The sequence below is a fragment of the Argentina silus genome (assembly GCF_951799395.1).
Source record: "Argentina silus genome assembly, chromosome: X".
NCBI lineage: Eukaryota > Metazoa > Chordata > Actinopteri > Argentiniformes > Argentinidae > Argentina > Argentina silus.
In genome coordinates, this window is record NC_139653.1 from 34,100,526 (window position 1) to 34,128,317 (window position 27,792).

The following is a 27,792-nucleotide window of genomic DNA, read 5'->3' on the forward strand; positions in this document are numbered from 1 at the left end:
GATTCCCATCTGATTGACAGCTTCCATTAAGTCACTGAGTAAAGTTGTAGGGTGCACTGGATTTGCAGATTTGTTTGGTTAAATGTGTTGTGTACAGAACTGAAAAGTGCTTTCTCTATCAACAGATCAAAGAGAAGGTAGAACCTTTTCAGGATAGCCCTTATCAAAGCAGCATTACCATCAAACATTGTTCTTTTAATATAATATTTTTTTAAGGCAAGGGGTACTATGCCTTACACAGTGGACTTGAGTATTAAACATTTGTTTTAGTGCAAATTAGTTTTCCAAATGGAATAGAAGAGCTGGACCCATGTAGCAGGACCATTCTCTCTCCATTTACAGTAGACTGGTGTTAGCTATTCTGTACTGATTCCAGGTGTGTGGTACTGGTCCCAGTAGCTCAGTGGGGCTGGAAGGTCTTGGCTAGATCCTCCATCACACTCATGAACTTCTGCTCCTCCAACGGGGAGCTGTGGGTCCAGGCCAAGGGCAGGTGGGCTGACACCATCCTCCGATCTAACACACACACACACACACACACACACACACACACACACACATACAAACAGGCAAGCACCCACACAAGCATTCAGACAAATAAAAATACATTGAATTGCAGAATATGTAGACTATTAGAGATTATTCAGTAACAAATGGTGACAATGCAAAGTACAACGAAATCTTATAGGGGTGAGGCGACCTAATGATACTTACAGAACACACCTGATTTAAGTTGTTATCTATTTGTCATATCGCCTGTGCCAACCCTGACCCTAACCCAAAACAAAATACGTATCTATTGACCTCATTTGCCCTGAAATGCATCGGCTAAACCACACATGAGAGAGATGTGAGATGAGAGAGGATGTCTGTGTGTGACTCTACTCAAGTGTCTATTCTATACCACTGTGCTGCGAGAGGTCACTGAGGTCAGCCTGCAGGGAGGGAGGGTGTGTGTGTGTGTGTGTGTGTGTGTGTGTGTGTGTGTGTGTGTGTGTGTGTGTGTGTGTGTGTGTGTGTGTGTGGGGGGGGGGGGGGGGGTGTGTGTGTGTGTGTGTGTGTGTGTGTGTGTGTGTGTGTGTGTGTGTCTGTGTCTGTGTCTGTGTGTGTCTGTGTGTGTGAGTTAGGAGGTGCTGTCCATTGCACTCTCTGGCAGTATCTGGCACCAAGAGCAGCCCACTCCAGCTGCAGTGGACTGACGCCAGGCCATCCCCGCCCCTCTATGCCCCCTGGCCGACCTACAACTGACAAACACTGCATTCAGCCAGCATTCGTATCTTCTCTTTATTTTATTTTCTATTCTCCTTTCTCTCTCTCTCTCATCCTCCCTCTCTCTAACCCCCTCTCATATGCTTTAAATCTCTCTCCTCTCATCTCCAGTGAAACCCACTGTACTGAGAGGACTGGCTGTCTTAAAGAGCTCCTGTTTTCTCCAGGAACACAGACGGAGAACTGATTTTAAGGAGAGAGAGTGGGGGGAGTCAAAGACAGTGTGAGAGAGAGAGAGAGAGAGAGAGAGTATATATGACATTTAACCCTTAATACTGCTGTTGGCTATTTAGACTCAGATCAGGGGTTGGGGTGGCGATTGTAACTCATTTTGATTGAGACATTTAATTTGATGTCTTGTGTTCCCTGTTTCATGTCTCCCTACCCTGATAGAAGCGTCCACTGGGCCTAGTGGCAGCAGCCTCAGACACAGCCAGCCACACCACTGTGTCAGCCCCCTGCTCTGGGGTCCTCAGACTCTCCTTCATAGAGCTGTGGAACTCAGGCATGGCGTTGGCCACTGCTAAAACACCACAGGGAGAGAGAGAGGACAGAAGAACATGTAAGTTAGAGCTCCATTATGTAACTAATTACTTCTTATTCCCAGTGAATAAATGGAGTATACTACTATACCAGGGGTGTCTACCCAGCCAGGGTGCATCACTGAGAAGTGGATGTTACTGTGGGTTTCAGCCCACTGCTCTGTCATCACCACCTGTTGCCTCTGAAACACGCACGCACGCACAGACACACACACAGACACACACAGACACACACAGACACACACACACACACCATATTGGATCATATCAAATCACAGCACAATCTTCATATACAATAAAAGTCCATATGTGACCACACAGACCATGAGAGCCCTACCTAAAGGAGCCTGTATAGATGTGTGAGACAAAGCAGCTGTTTCCTGTACTTAGCTATATGACCCTGCTCCTCTGCCACTCCCCCCCCCCCCCCCCCACCTTGTTCTGGGCGTAGACCATTGTTCCGTCATAGCGGCCTCTCTCAGACTGCAGGTTCCCTGTTCTCAGCTTCTGCACCAGCATGCCCCCAGAAGTCACTGTGATCTGAGGAGGGAGCAGGAAGAGAAGGACATGTTGTATGGGTTGTAAAGGAGACAGGAAAAAGAATCATAAACAGAACACATCCCACACACAATTGTGTGTGTGTGTGTGTGTGTGTGTGAGTGTGTGTTTGTGTCTGTGTGTGAATGAGAGAAAGAGAAAAGGAGAGTGAGAGAGAGAGAGAGAGAGAGAGAAAGAGATTAAGAGGATACAGCACAGTGGTTAACATAGGGAGTTTCTAACTCACAACTCTGGGGTCTGCACTCTTCTCCAGTAAGGGAATCAGGCTCTTGGTCAATATATACACCCCTAGTAAAAAGGATAGACAGAAGGATAATGTGTTTATGGGTTTTAAGGCTGAAATATTAAGCGGCTTTCATACTGCTCCCTTTACTCACCAAGGACGTTGCTGGCAAAGCTCTTCTCTAGCCCCTCAGCATTGACATCTCTCTGACTCATAATACATCCTGCATTATTGATCTGTCCAAATAAATCAGTTAATCAATGATCACAGAAAACAACAAATCATACTGTACATCCACACTCAGAGTTGGAAGGGTGTGAGAGAGGGAGAGAGAGGGAAAGGGTGGTTGAAAAATAGTTACAAAAATAGATATTAATTGTACACTCAGTTTGTAACTTATGTCAGCACTTACCAGCACATTAAGAGATTTGTACTTCCTCTTGAAAGCCTCTGCAAATTCCCAAACCTTTCTTGTTTCAGACAAGTCCAGAATGTGAACATATATCTCCTGAAAAGAGATGTGGGTAGCACTTTACGGTAAGTTGATCTACATCTGTGTAGTAACAATGTAATTACTCTGGTAACAACATGTATTGATATGTTGTTAAGTAGTCATTTGGAAATTGCTTTGTTATTACATTGTGGAGTTGACTGTTTTTTGTAATACACACTTTATATTGCACTTTTGTAATAAAAATGTAAATCTTCATTTGTAATTATGAAGCAAATTACTACGTAACAACCAACAGTCTCCAAATTACTACGTTCTGGGGCATCGTTTCTGCAGACCAGGAAATACGGTTTAGGTTTGTATTATCTGGCTATACCAACGCTTGACTACCTGTTTTGAGGTAAGATACGTCAAAAACTGAAGACACGTTGTGTAAGATTTACGTGAATTACGACTTGCGTCTTGCAACATAGTTAATGCAGTATTAGACATTAACTTTGAATGGCTAAGTTTAGAAATTAACTTCGACTGCTTAAGGTTAGGCATTAACTTTGAGTGGTTAAGGTTAAGGTTAGTTGTCAGGGGTAGGCATTAGCAAAAGCAACAACAATTAGAATAAGCAACAACAATTAGCAATAGTGTCCCCAGCATGATTCAAACCAGCAACATTCATGTTACAAGTCGGGTGGTTTCTGCCTCTGCCACCCTGCCAACTCCGATGTTCCACCTTCCGTATTTACCTGCCAGTATAGCTAGATAATACGACCACACAGATCGTATTTTTTGGTCTGCAGAACGTAATAATTTGGAGACTGGGTTGCTAACAACAATATGTTGATACGATGTTACGATGTTGTTACTACAATAATGATGTGACCAAAATGAGTCGTAAGTAGCCTATACTGCCTCTGGGTTATAAGTCCATATAAGACCACTCACTTTGTTTCCTGTCTCCTTCACTATGTCAGCTCTAGCCTCCTCTGCTTTGTCCTTGTTCCTGCACACCATGTGGACCGTACCACCTGTGGAGGTATGAGGGGGGTGGGGGCAATGAGAAGACAAACCAGGTCATGGGTCTTCACCTTCTCAGGGAACCCCTAAAAACTCCTTAATTATTCTGATTCACAACTCTGCTGTTTTGAGTATCAAGGCTGAAGATGTGCATGCCTAAAACAAATTCAACCCTTACTGCCTCGCCCCAGCTATCTCAGCACTTCAGCAAGGATATGAGTGGCACCATACCTTTCTTGGCGATGGCCATGGCTGTAGCTCTCCCTATGCCACTGTTGGCTCCAGTGATCAGGAAGGACTTGCCAGCCATTGACACCTCCAGGTCCTTCTCCACAAAGCTCTTTGCTGCAGAGAGGAAGGCATTCCTGGAACACACAAATGCATGTACACACACACGCATGCATGCATGCACGCACGCACACACGTACGCGCGCACACACACACACACACAGTCAGTGGTAAGGTGTAAATAAAGACTCACTGGGGTCAAATAGGGTCAGGATGGAGGAGACATCACATGCAAGCACTGTAGCAAGTTTGAATATCAGATAAGGTTTAGATAGAGTAAGATGGGCCTAACAAAGAGAGAGAAAATGTCTTGCATCATCTCTTAGGTAATTAGAGATGGAGAGTGGAGAGATGAGGGGACAGGGGATGGATCTGAGGCCACCGCTGGTGACAGTGACAGCAGGCCTGTGTGTGGTGTCAAGAGCCTCAATGAGTCCCATTGTTCTGCTGCTCAACCACTGAGTGTAGGCGATGGGAGGGGGGATGAAGGGAGCAAGGCGGCGCCATGCTTGGAGATTCTTTTGGGCTAAATGCTCGCTCTGTTTCATGGTGTCAGTGCAGGGTCAGGGCGGGTAGAGCGAACGGTTTCTGTGAGAAAACACAACGTTGAACAAAGGAAGAGGAGAAACAACGACAAAAGCACCTCAGTGGGTTTGCATGTTTTGTTGTTCTAATGTGGAAGGACAGTGTGCGGTCTGATGCTATTGATAACACATTTATCATGAGTCCCTCATGACTGCATTACTTAGGCTGGTAGACATCCAAATAAGATAATAGGCTTCATACAGAAACCTAGTTGGCTTTGATTACTCACTTGATTTGCAATTGGACAGTTTATTTTATTTTATTTTTTTAATCAAGCACTTAGTTCAACAGTTCTATTAGTTCAATTTTGTTTTGTGATTTTGGCACCTGCCAGCAGTAATGGATGTGCATAGACATTGCAAACTAATTTGCCCCTATTGCAAATCTCAGATAACCCTTCCCCAATTCTAGGGATTCAATCAATCAATAGCTACTCCCTGTACAGCCTGTGTGGCTAAGTCCAGCAACAACTCCATCATCAAGTTTGCGGACGACACAGTTGTGGTGGGGCTGATCTCAGAAAACAATGAGGAAGCCTATCTGGACGAGGTGGCGGACCTGTCACTCTGGTGTCAGCAGAATAGTCTCATCCTGAATGTCTCCAAGACTAAGAAGCTGATTGTAGACATCAGGAGAGTACAACATCCAAGGACCTACACGCCGCTTGACATCGATGGGACTGCTGTGGACAGGGTGAGCAGTTTTAAATACCTGGGAGTCCACATCACAGAAGACCTGACCTGGACTACCCACATCAGTTCACTGGTGGGAAAGGCAAGGCAGCGCCTGTTCCATCTCAGGCAGCTAAGGAAATTCAAAGTCTCCCGGAGGATCCATCAGTCCTTCTACTCTGGAGCTGTGGAGAGCATCCTGGCTGGCAACATCACCCTCTGGTACGGTAACAGCACGGCCCAGGACAGGCGAGCTCTGCAAAGGATAGTACGCCTGGCAGAAAAGACCATGGGAGCTCCAACCCCCCCTCTCCATGTCCTGTACACCAGGAGGTGTAGGACCAGAGCCTACAGGATAATGAAGGACCCTCAACACCCGAAAAACGGACTGTTCCAGCTGCTGCGGTCAGGCAGACACCTTCGCTGTCATGCAGCGAGAACAGAGAGGCTAAGGCTGAGTTTCTTCCCCCACGCCATCAGGATCATCAACAATGACCCCACCAGTGCCCCCCTCAAGCCACTCACACACTCACTGACATCATAACACATATGCACACACATAATCATCCATCTGCTGTTTATATGGCTTATACTGCTTATACTGTTCATATTGTTTATACTGTTTATACTGTTCATACTGTATATTTTTTAGTACTTAAAAAACTATTTTATTTTATTCTATTTTAAAACTTATTGTATTGTTGCACTACTCTGTGGCACTGTCACTTTTGCATTTCACTGTATAATTGTATGCACGTGACAAATAAAGAATCTTGAATCTTGAATCAATAGGGGTTAAAAAGCCTTAATTGACCCCTGATATGCTCTGAGGTTCGACTCCCATCCAAAATAAATGGCAACACTGAAATCAACTGACCCTGAATCAACTGACCCTGAATCCAGTGGTACTCAATACAGGCATTAATATCCTATAGCTGTATTGCACCTTTTACAGGACTGAAAAGTTATTTCTTCATAAGGTCTGTCATAGCAAACACAACATTTGTGGATCCCTACTGTAAATCAACACTTGTAATGTTCTTACTGTTGTAGCCTTCTCTGTAAGTCTGCTCCAAAGCAATACCATAGCCTGGTATATGCAGTATATAGTACTGTATACCTGAGCCTCTGTACTGCTCTATATGGTATGAGAGCAATACAGGTGTAAATTCAACATCTTGACTACATAAGATTTCTGTTAATACACATTGTAAAGATTATGCACTTTGCATATATCCACCCAGAGATTCCCACAAATACAGAAAAATTAAATTCCTCAGCATGGATTCATATTATTTTGGTTATTAAAACCATCAACAATGTCCAGTGATGAGAGATACAATGGTTAAGTATGTTTTACCTGGTGAACTCAGTCAGTCCTTTCAGAAACCAAACGGAGTTTCGGTAAAGAGACATCGTCGACTCTGGAACTCTCTCGACCGTTATTGCGCTCTCTCCTCCGGTTTTAACGTCGACCAAACCCACGTGTGTGAATTTACATTGGGTGACACCTTGGGTCACCCAGCGGTGAGTCAGAGACCAACAATAGTAGGGCAATCAAGTTCAGTGTCTATTGGTGTCAGTCCGACACTATCACGGATGCCCCCGACACTGTCTACAAGAGAAATAGATAAATGAACAGTTGATATGACTTTATGTATAATAATCAATATTGAGTTATATATATATTGATCAATAAAATGTGTCATGCATGTGTACAAACAGTATTTTAGTACCCTGGAGTACCCTAGGGTGTCATACAATATCTTAGCAATGCTTAATACTTAATGCTTAACAGTATCAGCATTGTGCCGGTTTCTAAAAAAGCCTACTCGAATAAAACTTCAGGAATTGATGGGAAAATCTGGTCGAGTTCCAAAATGTATTTTGCTTCATTATAATAGGCAATGTCAAACAAATACAGGGCTCTTTCAATTCTCTCACCTCGTCGTGTAAGTGATAACGAAATAGGCTAATTGTTCGTCCTCTGTGTCAAGACGTTGTGATATGCCTATTTAAAACGGTCTGAAAAGGAGGTTGATATTTCCACATGACATACTGTAATCACGGAGCACCTTGCCCAACTCCAGGTGATAGTGTGAGCCAATCCAGAGCCAGTAAAACGAAGACAGGGCGCGGTACTATCTAGAGAAGGTGTGGTTACGCAATTTTGTCCACATAATTTTGAAGATCGACGATGCCCCATCCCAACACACCGGTTGTCACAAGAATTGTTTTGAAATATCTTTCTTCCTAATAATAGCTCCAAAACGATATTAGCACGATGGTGAGTATTATTGTTTTTTGTTTACTATTCCGTGTTTGACAAAGCCTATTTTGAGCAACGTAGCCTATTAGGCTACATTCTGCCGACTGCACCTGTTCAAAAGGTGAGCACAGTACCTACATTCACATTGTAGTTAGTTACAGTAGGCTATGACAGTCAGCCTACCGCTATAAAAACGCATTTACTTGCCGAAATTACGAAATGAAGATGTGTAACCCCAGATTTGTCTTACTTTTTTTGTTTAGGGTTAGGGTTAGGGTTAGACACGTCAGAACTAAGTATTCACAACTGTTTTGATGGCTGAACATTGACTGTGTAGTGTGTGTGTGTGTGTGTGTGTGCGCGCGCAGTTACTCATTAACCACCTGGTAATAACATGGTGTGACCTCCTGTGATACAAGAGGATCGTCATCTTGCTAAAACAAAGGTGGATTGTAGTGCACCTCGCCACCTGACTCTACAGGTCAATAATTGTAGCGTGCTGAAAATAACAAAGAACAAAACAGCTGTTAATATAGTCCACAAATCCATCCCCTTATATAGTGGCCATAATTAACTCATGTTATGGGCCAGCCTACGGACAATAGAATCAGTCTAGTAGCCTCAAATGATGGCTATTCTATTTAATCTATTTATGTGATTTGGTTACATGCGGCTCAACTTCCTGTCCCCTCTCCTCCACAGATGCGCTTCTTACTGCTGTTCAGCCGGCAGGGGAAGCTGCGACTGCAGAAGTGGTTCACTCCACTGACGGAGCGGGAGAAGAAAAAGGTGATCAGAGACATGACTTTGATCGTACTGGCACGCCCACCACGCTCATGCAACTTCCTCGACTGGAGGGACCTCAAGATCGTTTACAAGAGGTGACTGAGAGGATGTATTCTCTGTATGTGTCTTCTAAATGAATGCTTTATCTCTATTTGTCCCTGCCTTTGTCTCTTATCATACCTGTCATTTTGCTTGCATGTTTGGTTTTTATTATTTAATTTTTATTAAATGTATTCTTTTTTTAAATTAATTGTTTCCATTAATGCTATTTCTTACTCTTGTTATGCTCCCTGTTATTGGCTATCTTGTTTTCTTCATAGCACCCATTCTCCTTCCGCTGCTGCAGGACTATGGGGTACGGGACCCTTTCATGTTTAATGATTAACCTCCTATTCCCCCTCCTCATCACCACTACTTATACACACACCCACACCCACACACACCCACACCCACACCCACACCCACCCACACACACACCCACACCCACACACACCCACACCCACACCCACACCCACACACACCCACACCCACCCACACACACACCCACACCCACCCACACCCACACCCACACCCACACCCACACCCACACCCACACACACCCACACACACACACACACAAACACATATGTACATGCCAAGACACCTACTTACACATTCGCACACAACTGCGGTTTTCTTCATTATAACTCTGCACCTAGGTGACAACCTACCAACCCCTGCACCCCTCCCCCGGACAATTGCACTACTCTACAGTATTCCTATAAACTGTACATACTGTATCCTCACTTGTACACACTGCTCTTACTACATACCACGGCTCTTCTGTACATATATGTCTATACTGTTCATAATCTGTCTATACTGTTCATAATGCACATATCCTTATATTTTTCTTTTAATACTACTGTTAATACACTGCACATATCTGTACATACTGTATATACCTGTTTATACTGTTCATACGGCATTCCATATTTATTCTGCTATTTACTCTAATGTTACTGTTAATACATATATACTGCTTTACTGCATTGCCTATACAGCTCATATGCTGCTTACACTGTTCATACTGCATTCTATTTATTCTGCTTATAATGCTACTGCTAATTCATATACTGCTTACACTGCACTACTTTGATACTATCCTGCACTACTATACTGCACTACCTGTATATACTATTCACACTGCACTTTTCTGCTTTTTTGCACTTCTGGTTAGACGCTAACTGCATTTGTTGTCTCTGTACTTGTACTCTGCACAATGACAATAAAGTTCAATCTAATCTAATCTAATCTAATATGTTCTGCGAGACTTAACAGTCAAAAGGTCAAGTTAAACATACATATTAAACACATAGCAGGTAAGCACAGATTGTTCTAAAAACACAATCTCTGACAACTAATAACTTAAAGGCCACAAAATAGCAGAGCTAGCGAGTGAAGTGTCTTGCTTCTGAATCTGAAACATCTTTAAGGTCTTCCTGTGGTAATGTCATATCAATCTAAAGCATGTACCTTTACGGCATAGTGACATCTATACCTATCACTATAATCTCACAATCACAAACCCTGTTCCATCTGACCATTCACCTCCACCTCATCTGCAGGTATGCCAGCCTCTACTTCTGTTGTGGTCTGGAGGACCAGGACAACGAACTACTGAGCTTGGAGGTGCTGCATCGATATGTCGAGCTGCTGGACAAATACTTTGGCAACGTAAGGCTAACACATACCATGGTATGGCCATTGTGTTCTGCCAGTTTAGATAAAAGAGTTTTGAAAAAGAGGTTCAAGAGGTCTGCTGGTAAAGTAAAGTTTAAATAAATCAACTTAACTCTCTTAAAAAGATATGATATGTTTTCATTACATGTCTGTTGTTTGTTTTCTCTGACATGTTTTGTCTTGGCTGCTGCAGGTGTGTGAGCTGGACATAATTTTTAACTTTGAGAAGGCCTACTTCATCCTGGATGAGTTTCTGATGGGGGGAGAGATTATGGAGACCTCTAAAACAGCTGTGGGCACATCAATAGAGGAGGCAGACACACTACAGGAGGTAATGAATTTGTTTAGCATTTCTGAAGATGTTTTATTCTCTTATGACAAATTGTTTATAATATTGAAAAATAATTCTCCATTCAATACATACACATTTAATGTGTAGAGGTAATTGTGTATGCAGGAGTATTTCTTTTTAAACAAATAAACCACAGCACCACCCATCCCAGTGCAGAAAGGCTGTATGGTCATTGTGCTATCTTACCTTTATTTTTCTGTCTTTTTGTTGGTATGATGATGAATATTTCATGCAGGTTTTGAATATTTCTTCACCTGTTCTCTTGTCAGACAATTGAAGAATATATGAGTAAGCCTACCTACTGAAGAAAAGGGGAAACAACTGAGGAATGCTCCATAAAGGATTCAGAGGTTCTTTTTTTGTTGTTGCCATAAGTGCCACAGCATTTCATGAAATCATGCACTAAGGTTTATTACACTGTAATATGTTAAGCCAAGTCAAACTAGTCTGGCACAAATGTAAGGATTTGTTTTGAATAAGCATTTGTCAAAGATGTATTATAGGCAATTTATAAAAGCATTTTTTTAAAAGCAGATTTTTTTTAAGAGTGTGCTGTTCCGATAGAGAATTTTATTTTGAATTATTTTACTTTGTTTATTCTATGTAATTAACTACATGATTGTGTGATTTATACGCAAAATAGGAGGCAGCTCGTTGTTGCTGGATGTTCAAATGTTCAGGATACTTTCATCATGTTTTCTTATTATACTCAATAAAACCTTTTATTATAAAGACAATACTTCTATCAGATTGCTATTAGATTACTGTTTGTTGTCTTAATATGCTAAATGAACTGGGGTTATTTTTTATTGTTTTTTACTTATCAGCAATAACGTTGTCTCAGAAAATAGCTATTTTGTCTGATGACCTCTACCAAAACTTAAGACACTAATCATTAATGTATCTGATGAAATGGACAACCATAAAGCATTGCTAAGACAAATAAATTAGTCAGCCTGGTTCGTTGCGACCGGGTCTGTCCGGCTGCTGAAAAGCCCATTCTCCAATATTTGCGCAATATTGCCTCATATTAAGCCTCAGTATTCTGATCAGTAGGTCTACTAAGCTACTGAATTGCCTAGATCAACACATAGGCCTATATGTGTGCCATAATGACTTATCGCTGGCACAACGAGAAATATGTTTTTAATGTGGTATTTGCAGGGTTCTCGTCGTTACCTGTGCGCTCCAAATGAGGAAACACTACACAGTAAGGAAAAAATAAAGTAGATGCTTTATTTATCTATGTTACGTCACACAATGCCTAACACACGTACGAAATATAATTTACGAAGAACACAAATGGATCTAAATAATCCAACACCGATTTGAGTATGTGTTGCGTTGAAATGAAGGGCCGTTGAGCCTCCAGAATAACTATTGAGTGGTCTAATGTAACTATAGTGTTGTTTTACTTTTAACTATCAAAAACATACCACAAACCCAGTTACTATCACGAATATGCGTTCCTCTGTCGCCACACCAAATCAAGTTAATAATCTCCATAGAAGTTGGCTATTAAAACATGAGTTGTTATTATTAACCTACTGAATTAACTAAACTCGATTGCATGTTTTTATTTTTCAAAATACTTTATTGTGATTTCCCCCCATCAAAACAATATATATTATATCTTCATCCCCACTATCTACATTCCTTTGTCAGTTTCATCGTAAAGGTCCTTATATTCGCTCTCTTCGTTCTCTGGGTTTAGGTAGGATAGAATTTCCAGCAGCGTGTCATCATCCATGCCTTGCATTTGAATCGCATTGTCCTTGTCTTTGGTTTCAGATTGTCTTTTTTGTGGTGGGCTTTTGTCGGAGTCCATTTGATCAAAGTAGTTCTGTATCGCCTGTTCGAAGGTTCCCAACACGTGCTGCTCGGCTCGTGAGGGTGACTGACTTGCACGCTTGTGGTCGGCCTTGTTGTTTGCAGCCTCCGGGTACTGTGCCAACATCTGGGCTGCGAGATACGTTGCAAATTCGTCTTCGTCGACAGTGTCATCGTCATCCTTTACTTTGGAAATGCTTGGTTGAGAGAAGATGTAGTCTCCTTGTCTTCCGACTGGCGCGTAAAACCTTGATGGCGAGCTTTTATGCTGTTTCTCCTTCTTGAGGGGGGCAGCATTTTGATTTCCTATGCCTCCCAGCCCGAGGATACGTAGAATGTCCTCCGTGTTTATGTCTTCTGGAATGTGGCTTGTTTCAGTCTCAGGCAGTCCTTTGTTGTAGAATTTAGCAGGAAGGCTCCTATTTTTCATTTGAGTGGAAATCTGAGTTAGTTTTTCCTCTTTTCTGGCAAGCTCGTTAGGTGTCCCTGTTTGTGGGTTCCTGTCCTGTTTTGTTATCTCCCCAGTCTTCAGCATGTCCAACAGATCTTCAGGTGGTATTTGTAACTTCTGAGAGATTTGTATGAGCTGGTATATGGCCTGCTGATCTATGCTGTCACTATTCTGGGATTGGGCCGCCCTCCTCTCAGCCCTCTCCTCCTCTTCCAGCTCTCTTTTCTGCTTCTCCTGTTCTGTTTTCTCCAGCACCCTTAGAAGGTAGTAGTCCACCAGCTTGGTGATGTCATCTGGATCCTCTCCTAAACCTGGCTGGTTTGATCTCTTGACCTCGTAGTTGTCTTGGTCATCTTCATCATCTGCCTCTTCCTCCTCCTCCTCATAATCATCATCATCCAAGACTCTGTCAAACTCTTCCCTGTTGTCTCTCTCCTCTTCTTCCGTCTCCACCTGCTCTTCTAGGGGTGTCCAGTCCTCTCCACCCATCACATCTTCATAAGCCAGGTGCCCCACCCTGAACATGTCATCGTCATCATCTTCATTGTCATCATCTTCATCATCACCAGCCCTAAAAGGTTCCTGGCGCTTGTGTCCGGCTTTGGTGTTGGACAGCCTCCCTAGTTCTTCAAACACAGACTGCAGGGTGGCCAGGTTCTGGGGCGTGTACTTCTCCTCCACGTTCTCATTGGTGCGTTTGAAGGGATTCTTGCGTTCTGAAGCTCTCTCCTCCTCCTCCCTCTCGCCCCATTTTTCATCCTCAAACAACAGTGGGTACTTCCTGTGAGGTTGGCTGCCATGCTGCCTTGCCCATGGATTTGCCCCACCTCCCACCTTACTCTCCCCATCTTCATCCTTTGCCGTTCTCCACCCTTTGTCCAGAGTGTGGCGGGCTGCACTGGACCTCACTGGGCCAGGCTTGGGCCTCTTTTCACTCTGCTGGAGGGTACTCAGTACTGCTTGCAGCCATTCTTGGGTCTTGTCCTCTTCATTGGCTTCCTCTTCCTCCTCCTCACCTCCATCTCCTCTATTCTGACTCTGGCTCTGGGCTTGAGAGCCGAGACGTAGTATGGCACGGAGTTTCTGTGTGTCGTCCATATCATTGGAATCATAGTCTGGTAGGGGCTGCTGGTGTTCATGGGGAGCCAGTCCAGTACGCTGGCGGAGGCTCTCAATGTACTCCAGGGCCTTAAGCATGTCTGCATTGGGGGGTATGTAGTGTCCCCCTAGGTGTGGGTCAGGCTGACTGCCCCTCATTCTGTGTTCTCTCAGAGAGACCCCCTGTACTCTGGCAGAGCTGTGGAGGAGGAGGAAGATGGGGAGCAGGGAGAGGAGCGAGCCAGTCTCTGCAGTGGAGAGCTTGGGGAGTGACAACATGGTATTGCCTGGAGACAAAACAGCAAGTGAGAAACATAGATTTGTATCACCTCATGTTTCTAGGGTCCACAGGAGTTATTGGTTAGAGGGCTTAAAACAGTTTAGAATTCCTGTCTAAGCAAGGAGAAGCTATCATGTCTAATTTCTGTGCAATTCAGCATCTATGATCTTTCATTTAACTTGTTTTGGGTCACATTGTACATTAAGTTACCCCTATACCCATGCAGTAACTCTGTAATTACACTAGTAACAACATTGTATTAAAATGCTGTAAATAGTAGGCTAGCCTACATTGGTAATTTCATGGTAATTGCAGTCACTTATTCTTCTTGTACAATACAATATGTTAATACAATGGTATTACTGTACAGGTATAGGGGCTTTTTAACGTAGCCTGATGTGTAGGTTTTCTTGCACCTCCTATGTATCAGGAAGCTGCCTGCCATTGTGCAATGCAATACCATTTCTGCGTGTGGCTGGTATTGTCTAGAGAATAAAAAGCATATCTGTTGAAAGCCCAAATGATTGCTTGCTGAACGCATGGGCATTCAGCTCTGCTGTAAATCTCATTAGTTTTCAAATTGCTGCTCTCCGGATTGAGTCACAACCCGGTTGTCTAGGTAACCCTACGTCTGATGCTCGCTACTGTTGAAACAAAAAAACACCCGAGACATACCCTATTCGTCGTCCTAAAACAGTAAAACTTAGACAAGCTTTTAAACTGAAAATGTAGAAACGTTTTAATCTTGCCCAAATGCATTAGAAACAATACCGGTTGAATGTTGGTGATCATCTGCTTATTTCACAGCATTATTAGGCTATTGCAAAATGCACCATATAGACCAAACAATAGACCAAACATCCGTAAATAATTAAGAACCAAATATACGTAGGCCTATAGATAACATAGGCATGTCTTCATTGCGGTAGACCTACAATGCATTAGGTTGGCAATTGAAAGGCTTTTAGAAAAATGGTTGTCAAAGATTAAAAAAAAAAAATGGTTGTCAAAAAGTGGAAATTAAGATACAAAAAGGTAAATAAAATAAGGCTTAGTCTAACCATTCCCACTTTCATCGCAAATATTGAATTCCATGTCTGAAATCTTACCTCTGAAAATAGCTTCAATTGAGAGTCGTGGGTGAGCTTAGCATCTCTTGCAGTGTGAGCGCGAACACGGAATCTCGGTATTCAGCACCGGGGACAGCTCCAGTTATAAGAAGCGCCACCTGACTCATGCGTCACTGGATGATACGCAATACTCAATCCAGCTGGATCAAGAGAATAGGTTCTGGATGCTGGAATTAGGTGGGCTTGCTTCAGCAACTATGGTTCTTCGACATACTTATTGTTATTATTCCAATTCTTCCACCTGCTACTCCTCCTACAACTTGTAAGCTATTCAAATCAAGTCAAATCAAATGAAAGTTTATTTGAAAGTTTTATGATGCAATCAAATGCTTACGGCAAGCTAGTTCTTCAACAATGCAGCAAACAACAATCAAACAATCAACAATGCAATACAATATAATAATAATAAACAATGACATAAGGTGGCAAAGTGTGTAACACCAATATTGGGCAGTAGCAATAGTAGTGGCATAGGAGTGTAAATGTGCAATGTCATTTGTGAATGCAACAGGGTGATAGTCTGTAAGGCAGGTTACCTTGGTCTTTTTGGGCACTGGAACGATTGTGGTCGCCTTAAAACAGGTGGGAATTACAGACTGGGATAGGGAGGGGTTGAATACAGACTGGGACAGGGAGGGGTTGAATACAGACTGGGATAGGGAGGGGTTGAATACAGACTGGGACAGGGAGGGGTTGAATATATCCGTGAATACATCTGCCAGCTGATCAACGCATGCTCTGAGGATGCGTTCAGGGATGCCGTCTGGGCCGGCTGCTTTGCAGGCGTTGACACACTTAAAAGCCCTACTCATGTCAGCCACAGTGATCGATAGCACACTGTCCTCGCGGGTAGTGGGAGCCTTTGTGGGGGGCTCCACAAATCGAGTGTAAAAGGACTTGAGCTCGTCAGGAAGCGAAGCATCAGTGCACAAACTGCCAGGTCTCACCTTATAGTCCGTTATCGTCTGCAGCCTCACACCTCTCACAAACCTCTCACAAGTGCCTTGGTGTTGGTATTGGTTCTATCTTGTCCCAGTATTTCCTCTTAGTGTCTCTGCTAGCTTTTCGTAGATCGTATCTGGATTTTTTGTATTCGTCCAAAACCAGTCCAACTTTAAAATGTGCAGAGAGGTGTAACTTGCATTGCCATGGAACCTTTTAAAAATAAAAATAATAGGAGGCTTGCAGAACACATTCTTAGAATGATTGCACAGCAATGCACTCTCTTTGCTCTTTGTTCTACTCCACTGAAGCCACTCTCAACCATTCAATCCTCTACCCACTCCACTGATCTACCCCAGGCTTATCCTATCTATCTATCTATCTATCTATCTATCTATCTATCTATCTATCTATCTATCTATCTGTCTATCTGTGTCTGTCTGTCTGTCTGTCTGTCTGTCTGTCTGTCTGTCTGTCTGTCTGTCTATCTATCTATCTATCTATCTATCTATCTATCTATCTATCTATGACCTTCTATCTATCTAAACCTTCAACTACCTAGCATCATCCTTTCTTCCTTTTACCAGTCACTACTGCTTCACTCAGTATAACCCACACTGGTTAATCTCTTAATTATTTTGATCTTTCTATACCTCCCCTCTCTCATCTATCCATTCTCTCTTTCATTTATCTATATATCCAATCAACTTAACCAACCATCTAATTTTCTTTTGACTTCCCAGAAAGTCTTCATTAACCCTGATAAAAAGCTTTCTGATAACGATTACACTTTTTAAACTATTCAGCTTTTTTTAACTCCAAAAACTCTCACCTGGTTAACCAACCAACTCTCTAGCCACTGCACTAACCCTAAACCATAACCCATGCGGATTAACCTCCTAATTGTTTTGACCTTTCAATACCTCCCCTCTCCCCTCTATCTATCCTCTCTTTCATCTATCCCTTCATCCATCCAGTCTTTCAACTACCCAGAAAATCTTCATCAACCCTGATGAAAGCTTTCTGATACCTATTAAACCTCTATCTACCTAACATTCTGTCCATACAACCAACCAACCAACCAACCAACCAACCAACCAACTAACCAACCAACCAACCAACCAACCAATCCATCTCTAACTTTGTCCACTACCATAATAAGACTATCTAACTTTCTTTCAACTACCCAGCAAATGTATCTATCTATCGACACATCTTTAAACGTTAAACTAAGACTTTGCAAGCTCACAAAGTTTCTTCTGGCACTTCTTTTTCTAGTTTGTTTGTTTTAATGGCTATAGACCTACCTCGGACATTGCATGGCCACTACATTAGGCATTGAATGATGCTATTGACTAGGTCTAGAAAGTAATTACACAATTAGGCATATGTATTGACCATATGTCATTACATTTTGTAATGCCGATGAAAATATCATGTTTGATATAATTGTTTTCAGGTTGGCAAAGCCAGGAAATTGCAATCATTGATTACAACGGAGAGTGGTCTCTTTGTCAACTCCCAAATCGTTGGCATTGACTTTGACATTGAAATTGCAAAACGGCGCTTGCGGGGACTGCGGAGAGTGCTCTGACTGTGCGCCATGGGAGCATGCAAGCAGTAAAGGACAGATAACTCTCAAGCTGTTTGGCTAATTGCTTGTGGTTGTACATGTCACAGTGACCCATGAACAGAAACCAATTACCGCTCAGTTCCATCCCCTCCTCCCTCCTACAACCTGTCCGCCCGTCTTGCAGGGTCAAATCTAAAGTTTCTTACCATCAATTAGCATGTGTGGCATTACTTGCTGTCTTATTTTGTTAGTAGCCTAATATGTTCCACCATCTGTTCAATGTGATACCAAATTGTAAAGACCTATTAAATTAATCAAAACCTGCTGTCTTAAATGATCTCAGATAGCTCTCAGATAGATCTCAACAAGCTTGTGCCTAGATGTACTGTACTTTAATTATCTTATCAGTATCTTTGATATTATATCTAAGGTAAAACGGCCTGTTTTTGTGGGCTCTTCTTCTCCCTGTCCCCTGGCTGTGCCTCATTCATTATCACTGAGCTTGACAGCCAATATGTATCCACCATAACCCAGCTGTCAGTGTCCTTGCAGGGTAGGAGAAGAGAGACAGGGAGAAGGAGAGAGAACGTATCGGTTTAGAGGCTTTGACGTCAGAGGCTCTATTTCCTGATGTGCATGCCTATGTGTGTGTGCGTGCGTGTGTGCGTGCGAGCGTGTGAGAGAGAGAGAGAGAGAGAGAGAGAGAGAGAGAGAGAGAGAGAGAGAGAGAGAGAGAGAGAGAGAGAGAGAGAGAGAGAGAGAGAGAGAGAGAGAGAGAGAGAGACACATATGTGGTCCTCTGTGGCTCAGTTGATAGAGCATGGCGCTAACAATGCTTAGGTTGTGGGTTTGATTCCTACTGGGACCATATATACTGAAAAATGCACTCACTGCAATGTAAGTCCTTTTGGATAAAAACGTCAGCAAAATGGCATATATTATATTATGTGTATGTGTGCCAGATTTCTGAACATAGGAATACAATGAAATTATTTCAATATGTTCCACAGTCCCAGAAAGTCATATAAATATAACACAATAACACAGCTAAAGCGGAACACTCTTTTTTTTTCTGTTTCTACAAGATGATGAGTCAGACCTTGTATTTTACAGACAGATTGTGCCAAAAGAGTGACAAAAACAAACAACCTGTTTTGTTCTGAATTAGGATGGGTATACAGAGATTGCATTACCTGGATACAAATATATATATATATATACAGTATTATTATAATCATGGTTTGGCTAAATTTGGATGAACTGAGGGGGATTTAGAGATGGGGAGACTCATACTTTAGGTCATAATTCAGGGGTGTGAAAGGATCTCTTTGTTTTAAAAAGCCTTGTCTTGCAAGAAGTGAATTCTATGGATGACCATGTCCACACTTGCCCTGTGCATTTGGAATTGTGGGATAGAAAGCCCGTATGTCAAATCAATAGATGTTGCACAGCATTCTGTCAGGTTATGGTCACTGTTGTTCACACAATCAACACACTAGTGTCTATTTTGGGCTCCTCCCTCACCCAGTGCTGTCAAAACACATCAAACAACAACAGGGTTGTATCACAACCACGCTACAGCAGTGCCACATATTTACTGCACAAATATTCCATCTCTCCCCTGTCTCCTTTGCCTAAGGCAGCCACAAGCCAACGGAAGAGTCTAGAATAATCAACAAAACAGAGCAAAATCTCATGTTTTCTCTTGCTTTACACTGTGTCTGAAAGTAACAGCATCCACTAGAATCAATTCTGCCATGTTACACAATAAGACGCGCTCGATTTGGTTGTGGTGTATAAATAGCCTCCCTTGGAGTGTTTCGGCTTCTTGTAGCATGTCAAGGAATACAGGCTGGCTGTATGCTGGCTTGTTATGCTTACATTGGGCTTTGATACATTTCTTATGGTGAGGAGTGGATGGAGGGAGTGGATCTGACACCTCCTTTGAATTCCACCTTTTTAGATTAAAGTCACTAAGCAGATGTTCTGTGATTGGTACAGAGAAGCGAATGGTAGCATGGTTTGTTTACCACCTCTGAAAGATGTGTGATGTGCCTCAGATAAAAAATATATCACTTTCCTGCTGTGACACGTTAGGGAACGTTGGTGAACAGATGTACGGCCTGAAATGTCAAAATAAAACAGCACATTACATTTTAATATCCCTACACAACAAAGACTAAAAACAAGGAGGAAATGCAAAGAGGAAGATGAGCTTTTCACCCCAAACAACATTATGTCTGACTGTGAAGTGTTAAGTGAAGTACAATGAAACACTGCTGCACCTTGCTCCCATTTCAAACCCATGATTCCACAATCAATTTAGAGGAAATTCATCCTTCTCCCCAGCTATCATGGTTGTGTTGTTCTGATTATAGAGGGAGAATATGTTTTACTGGCTGCATCTCAATGGACAGTACTGAAGATCTCTGTGTTGTTCTGATTATAGAGGGAGAACATGTTTTACTGGCTGCATCTCAATGGACAGTACTGAAGATCTCTGTGTTGTTCTGATTATAGAGGGAGAACATGTTTTACTGGCTGCATCTCAATGGACAGTACTGAAGATCTCTGTGTTGTTCTGATTATAGAGGGAGAACATGTTTTACTGGCTGCATCTCAATGGACAGTACTGAAGATCTCTGTGTTGTTCTGATTATAGAGGGAGAACATGTTTTACTGGCTGCATCTCAATGGACAGTACTGAAGATCTCTGTGTTGTTCTGATTATTGATACTCCCTCTGCTCCATTAAAGGGGAACAACTGCACATTTTGGGAAATGTGTCTATGTGCCTTAACCTCTCTGACTCAGTGGAGAACATAATTAGAGAGAGCTCAGAAAAGATACAATTGTGAACCTGCTACCCAATATTATCCCATAACATGCATATGGCATATCTCATATTGGGCTTCTGTTCGCTGTGACAGCACATTTATTTTTCCTGGAGATTTGCTGTATTCTACAAAGTCCTATCTAGAGCTGCAGTGAGAGAATTAGAGTGTAACCCTGGGATGTTGCTCTTGTTTATAATATAGCTCTGAGTCAGAGAGGTGCGCACGTTGACAGACAGTCCTCCACTGAGTCAGAGAGGCGTGCACATTATTGAATCATTGAGGTATTATCATCTCAGTTTTGCCAACTCCCTGCCTTTGGGTCTATAGTGAAATCTTGTTCACAAAGTTAGGTCTTAACGCTGTTACTGTTACAAGGCATTGATTGTGTCTTTACCTTACCCCAATTAGTAATGATTTATCCCAACCACTGTTGTTTTGTTTGACTAAAGATTCTCACGTAACAAGATTTGGAAGATATGTTATGTTTATAAGGAAATCAACATAAATGTGACAGGTAAATATTTGAATTACTAAATTCCTGAAGCATAGTGTGAGTCAACACCAGGCCTTTGTTTTTATCCCACTCTTTCCCATAGTGGTGATCAGCAGTTTCCCTAATTGACAGTTAAACATGCCGCACGCCTAGTGGTTGCTAAGTGCCCATAGAGACAGGAAGCTGCATAGGCCATGGCTGTCTGCTCTAGTGAATTGTCTGTCTCTGACATCCCAGTGACCAGAGAGAGGGAGGGAGGGAATGAGAGGGAATGAGAGAGAGGGGGAGGGAGGGTGTCTGGAGGTACAGCCAGGATGACTCATAGGTCAGATCTGCGTGAGAGAACGAGAAAGTGTGTGTGTGTGTGTGTTGTGCTGCAACCACGCCTCTACATGTCGAATTGTGAGAAGAGAAGAAGAAAGACAAAACTTGATTCTATCTCCCTCATAGACCATGGTCAAAAAGAAAGCTGGCATCAGTTTGAATTTGTGAATCATCGTCATTGTCCCTATGATTATAAGTGAAGGATGTGACAGACAGATTTAAGGTTTTAGGACAAGAGGATATCTTGGTCTCAACTATGACAGTTAACTGTGATGAATATAATTTAGTTTAGAGAGCATTGTCAGAGAATACATTAAGTTCCCTGGGTGAATGTGAACCTGAGCGCAAAGGTAAAATAAATAGAATCTACAGTAACATGTAAAGTAAGTAAAGCATAATGTTCTCATGCTGCCTCCTGGAGGCGGTCTGACTTCACGGTTTATGTTTGGAGGGCCTCTGACTGTTCTCTGACCTGTTTGTGTCGTCCGTCCATCCCCACACACACACACACACAATGTTGGCCAGACTACTGGTTTCTGAGAATGGATAGTAGAGTGGCCAACGCTGAGTCACTTGGGACTGGCTGGGTTTTAGTGTATCGATCAATAAACCATTCAGTTGGATGAACAGAGTGAGGTGTGTATGTGTATGTAGGCGTAATCAGCGGAGCAATCCTGCTGAGAGATTTTGAAGCCGGTCGTACCATGTGGCCATGGGGAGAACTCCAGCTGGTGCCAAAAATCATGTTTCCCCATTGAAACCCATGTTAAACAGAGCCCACAAGCCACATAAGAAGCATATAATTTTTTTCTATTTTCTTTTTCACAAATTGAAGGCAAGTCACAAGCATATGTGCATGTCCACGCATCTGTCTGTGAAAAAGTAAACGTGATGCAGGTCAGAAAAACACTGAAACGCACTTCTACTTTTGCAATTGACTGCCCCTGTGTTGGTGCCACCAATTAGATGTCGCTATGAATGCTCTGGCGGCGGCCATAAACGTGGATATATTATCATCAATCAATCAATCGTTCATTACACTAACATGAAACTGATCTGGGCTTGAAGGTCAGTCAAACTGAAGCACATTGTGTTACTGTGCCTTTTCAGAAGGAGGTATTTCCTCACATGGCATGTTGCTTTTATTATTCCCCATGGAGGAACAAGGCAATCGTCTATTGTCAACAAGGAAATAATCTCCCGCCAGCTCTGACAAACTGCCCCTGACAGCCAGACAAATTAGCTCTGTTCCTTTGACATCCGAATCTTCAGAGGGGCGACTTCCCTTGTCTCTTATTAGACACTGAACGTCTGCAAGACACACAGGGCGGAGTGGTTGAAATATGCTTCCAATCCTCTCTTCATTTTTTGCTTTATCTGTCCTCTCTTCCCTCTCCCACTCCCTCTCTTTTGGGAAGGGATTGATTTCTGAAGTGTCATAACAACAGGATTATCTGAGTCGGGTTGACAGAGGTTCATTCCAAATTCAATTAGTTATAATGGAGCTGGATGCAGGACATTAAGACCCTGTATTTTCCTTGTCATGGAGGCAGCTTCACAATGGATCAGATAAAGCGCTCGTTTATAGTGGAGAAAAATGACTGCAATTATAAAAGACCAGGAACTGTGTGTGTGTGTGTGTGTGTGTGTGTGTGTTCCTGTTTTTATTGCATGCAGCTTTACTGCATTTTGCCTAATGACGATGTGGGGATAATGTGTGTCTATATCAGAGGGAACAGACAGGAGTGTGGTATGGTCAGAACATTTCCCCCATTAGTGCACACATACCACCCACATCGCACACACACACACACACACACACACACACTCTCACACACACACACACACACACACACACACACACACACACACACACACACACACACACACACCTGCTGATATTGAATCTATTGTCTCATCTGTTTGCTCTTTGTCACTTCTCCCTGAAGAGGATGCCGCTTGGCTTTTGTGAGCGGTAGTATCCATGGTGACAAAGGAAGTAGCTCCATTGGTGGATGGCCCCGTCAGGAGCAGGTGAGATGAAGTAGCATCAGATTAGCTTTTTAACGCAAGGCATAAAGTGGTATTGTGTCATACTGTTACCCTCTGCTACAACCTCAGTGCAGACATGCCAGCCAGGCAGAAGTTACATAACTCAACACAAATACAACAAATCACTACAAATCACCCCCCAGAACAGTTACAGCTAGATAGATATACTATATAGACTGTATTTGTCGAGTCCTCTTATCCAAATGTTGGGACATAGAGCTAGACAGCTGGAGAAGACCAACCAACAATCGAGATATGTACACTCACTAGCCACTTTATTAGGTACACCTGTTCAACTGCTCGGTAAATATCTAATCAGCCAATCACATGGCAGCAACTCAATGCATTTAGGCATGTAGACATGGTCAGAACGACCTGCTGAAGTTCAAACCGAGCATCAGGATGAGGAAGAAAGGTGATTTAAGTGACTTTGAACGTGGCATGGTTGTTGGTGCCAGACGGGCTGGTCTGAGTATTTCAGAAACTGCTGATCTACTGGGATTTTCACGCACAACCATCTGTAGGGTTTACAGAGAATGGTCTGAAAAAGAGAAAATATCCAGTGAGCGGCAGTTCTCTGGGCGAAAATGCCTTGTTGATGCCAGAGGTCAGAGGAGAATGGCCAGACTGGTTCGAGATGATAGAAAGGCAACAGTAACTCAAATAACCACTTGTTACAACCAAGGTATGCAGAAGACCATCTCTGAATGCAAAACATGTCGAACCTTGAAGCAGATGTGCTACAGCAGCAGAAGACCACACCGGGTGCCACTCCTGTCAGCTAAGAACAGGAAACTGAGGCTACAATTTGCACGGGCTCATCAAAATTGGACAATAGAAGATTGGAAAAACGTTGCCTGGTCTGATGAGTCTCGATTTCTGCTGCGACATTCAGATGGTAGGGTCAGAATTTGGCGTAAACAACATGAAAGCATGGATCCATCCTGCCTTGTATCAACGGTTCAGGCTGGTGGTGATGGTGTAATGATGTGGGGGATATTTTCTTGGCACACTTTGGGCCCCTTAGTACCAACTGAGCATTGTTTAAACGCCACAGCCTACATGAGTATTGTTGACCATGTCCATCCCTTTATGACCACAGTGTACCCATCTTCTGATGGCTACTTCCAGCAGGATAACGCGCCATGTCACAAAGCTCACATCATCTCAAACTGGTTTCTTGAACATGACAATGAGTTCACTGTACTCCAATGGCCTCCACAGTCACCAGATCTCAATCCAATAGAGCGCCTTTGGGATGTGGTGAAACAGGAGATTCGCATCATGGATGTGCAGCCGACAAATCTGCAGCAACTGCGTGATGTTATCATGTCAATATGGACCAAAATCTCTGAGGAAAGTTTCCAGCACCTTGTTGAATCTATGCCACAAAGAATTAAGGCAGTTCTAAAGGCAAAAGGGGGTCCAACCCGGTACTAGCAGGGTGTACCTAATAAAGTGGCTGGTAAGTGTATATCAACAGTGTATAACAATACAACAAAAATACAAACTTGATGACACATGCTGTTCTGCCTCTGAAGGACATGCAGCCTGTTTATCAGTCAGCAGCTGAAATGTCAAGAGCAGACCTGATAAAAATATCTTTCATGAAGTGAAGAAGGTGCACTACTGAAGAGTAGTGGCCTTGTGTGTGTATGTGTGCATGTGTGCGTGCATGTTATTTTGGTACAGAGTGTTGCAGTGATCATGCAGTGTCAGAAAGTTAATGGGAAAATGTGGAGCTGTTTTCAGTGTAGGACTACAATATAATGGTGCTCTGTGTCTGAAGCAGTGGTTGGTGTGATGTGGAGCAGTGGTTTATGCAGCACAGTAGTAAACTGCATAGAGAGACCAAGTTTAGAAAAGTGGCACTATATTCCTGTGTTCACTCTTATCTCGCCGGTTTGTGAAGCTCGTGTGTGTGTGTGTGTGTGTGTGTGTGTGTGTGTGTGTGTGTGTGTGGGTGTGTGTGTGGGTGTGTGTGTGTGTGTGTGTGAAAGTGCAGGCATACGTGCGTGTATGGTAGTTTGCGTTGTTTTATGACGACTTTGTGTTGCCCATCTTTAAGCCTCATTAATGCCCCCTCCTCTTTTAGCCCTTCTATAAATACTCTAGCTAGGTGACTCATCGTCCACTATGCCAGTTTTCCCTCCTTTCACTGTGTCTGCTCTCTCTCTCCTCTTTTTCTTCTCCTTCTTTCGCTTTCTGTACGTTTCTGACTCTATTTTCGTTCCTCTCTCTAAGCCTTTTCTTTATTAGTGGCTCTGTGATTGCAGGTCTCTCAATAAGGAGCTCAGGGATGTGTGCCACACCCATCTGCTGGGTCTGTGATGATGGGTTATCTCACATTAGCCTCAAACCAATCAGACATCCGACTATGATGTCACAAACTATTGTGCAATATTAGAACATATTGATGTTTAGAATAATGAGTTGATGAGTAACAGTGTGTACTGTTGTAGCTGGATGAGACTGCTTTGTCATTTTATGTTTCTTACAATAACATTTCAAAGTAATTATAGCAACATTGAAGCAACAATGTCAATTGTAATACCTAGTTTGGGCCTGCTGTAAACATGTTAGAAAACTGTTTATAATCTTCTCAAATGTTTACGGCAGCCCCAAACTAGGCATTACAATTGCACCACTGTCGAAAAGCAGCTATTGGGTCCAAAGGCAAGATAGAACACAGCAATGGGTTTACAGTGTACAGCAAACTGAAGAGACACCACCAAACATTTCAAAATCCTCAGGTTTCCTAACAGATTCTGGTAACTTAAGAAGTTTATGTCAATTACATTTGTAAACAGCCCTATTCAAATCAATTCGATTATGTAGTTACAGCAAGATAACTTGGATTATGCTTGTCACCCTCGCTCCAAACCATGCCCGTAGCCCTGTTTAGCCTCATGATTGATCATCTACCAGCTTATAGCTGTTTTCAACTTTCATAATATTGTTTTACAGTTGTAGCCATTTTAAAATGTAAGTTTTCCTCTGCATCATGCCTTAACATCAAATAAAGCATGCAATAAATGCCCAAAAGCAGGAGTTGTTTTGATGCCACTTTAATCTGTAATGTTGCGTTGTTAAACTGAACAAGCCAGAATTGTTACTGACTATATGCAAAAGTTTCAGTTGCGTGTGACTGTATCTGTGTGTGTGTGTGTGTGTGTGTGTGTGTGTGTGTGTGTGTGTGTGTGTGTGTGGGTGTGTGTGTGTGTGTGTGTGTGTTTTTGAGCATGTCAAAGTTTGTGTGAGTATGCTAACAGTGGTACAAACAGGTACAAAAAACATTATAACTCTAAAATTGTGAGTTGCATCAAAATAACATTTTATAAAAATAATATAAAAAATATCGAAAGGATAAAGTAGAGATTGTCAGGTTTTAGTTGATGGTATTTTTGTACATATTGGTTTCACCATTGAGAAATTACACCACTTTTTATGAATAGTCCCCCTATTTCAGGGTACCAAAAGTAATGGGACAGATTTATCAAATGTCCAAAATAAGCACTCATGTTTAGTATTTGGTCGACAATCCTTTGTATGCAATAACTGCCTGAAGTCTGCTACCCAATGACCCCACCAGACGCTGGGTATCTTCTCTGGTGACACTTTGCCTGGCCTGTACTGCAGCCATCTTCAGTTGTTGTTTGTTTTGAGGTATTTTTGCCTGAAATCTTATCATCAGGAAATTAATTACATGTTCAATTGGATTTAAATCTACAGCTTGACTTGGCCAGTCAAGACCTTTCCACGTTTTGGCTCTGAAAAACTCCCTAGTTGCTAGTATGCTAGCAGTATGTTTTGTGTCATTGTCTTCCTGTATGATGAATCACCATCCAGTGAATTTGGAGGCATTTGCTTGCACTCGAGCAGACAAAACTTTCTGTAAACTTCAGAACACATTCTGCTGCTGCCTTCAACAATTACAATCATCAATTAAAACTTTAGAGAGTTATAGTGGCAAAATATGCTTCACTGTTCCATTAATTATGCAGGGCACTGTATTTAACAATTCATCATCAACATTTAAATCTGAGGTTTCTGAAA

At 42.4% G+C, this 27,792-nt stretch overlaps 3 protein-coding genes across 3 annotated transcripts in view; 1 reads left to right on the forward strand and 2 right to left on the reverse strand.

Moving 5' to 3' along the window:
* Positions 1–400: 400 nt before the first annotated feature.
* Positions 401–7,014, reverse strand: dhrs12la (dehydrogenase/reductase 12-like a; the record flags this gene model as incomplete). Its single annotated transcript, XM_083695778.1, has 10 exons — positions 401–516; positions 1,655–1,792; positions 1,903–1,993; positions 2,247–2,351; positions 2,596–2,657; positions 2,747–2,828; positions 3,005–3,100; positions 3,983–4,065; positions 4,286–4,419; positions 6,959–7,014. 10 exons carry the CDS (start codon positions 7,012–7,014, stop codon positions 401–403), a joined length of 963 nt encoding a protein of 320 aa, XP_083551904.1.
* A 747-nt stretch (positions 7,015–7,761) lies between these two features.
* ap1s3a (adaptor related protein complex 1 subunit sigma 3a) lies at positions 7,762–11,202 on the forward strand. The gene is made up of 5 exons (XM_083695779.1): positions 7,762–7,885; positions 8,570–8,748; positions 10,261–10,369; positions 10,569–10,706; positions 10,997–11,202. The coding sequence occupies exons 1-5, from the start codon at positions 7,883–7,885 to the stop codon at positions 11,030–11,032; spliced, it is 465 nt and encodes a 154-aa protein (XP_083551905.1). The 5' UTR covers positions 7,762–7,882; the 3' UTR covers positions 11,033–11,202.
* A 1,173-nt stretch (positions 11,203–12,375) lies between these two features.
* scg2a (secretogranin II a) overlaps positions 12,376–27,792 on the reverse strand; it is a gene marked incomplete at both ends in the record, with an annotated part of 34,234 nt that continues 18,817 nt past the window's right edge. Inside the window, 2 exons of the mRNA XM_083694693.1 lie at positions 12,376–14,367; positions 16,053–16,481. Coding sequence (XP_083550819.1) covers positions 12,376–14,367; positions 16,053–16,481 — 2,421 coding nt within the window. The remainder of the gene's footprint in view (positions 14,368–16,052; positions 16,482–27,792) is intronic.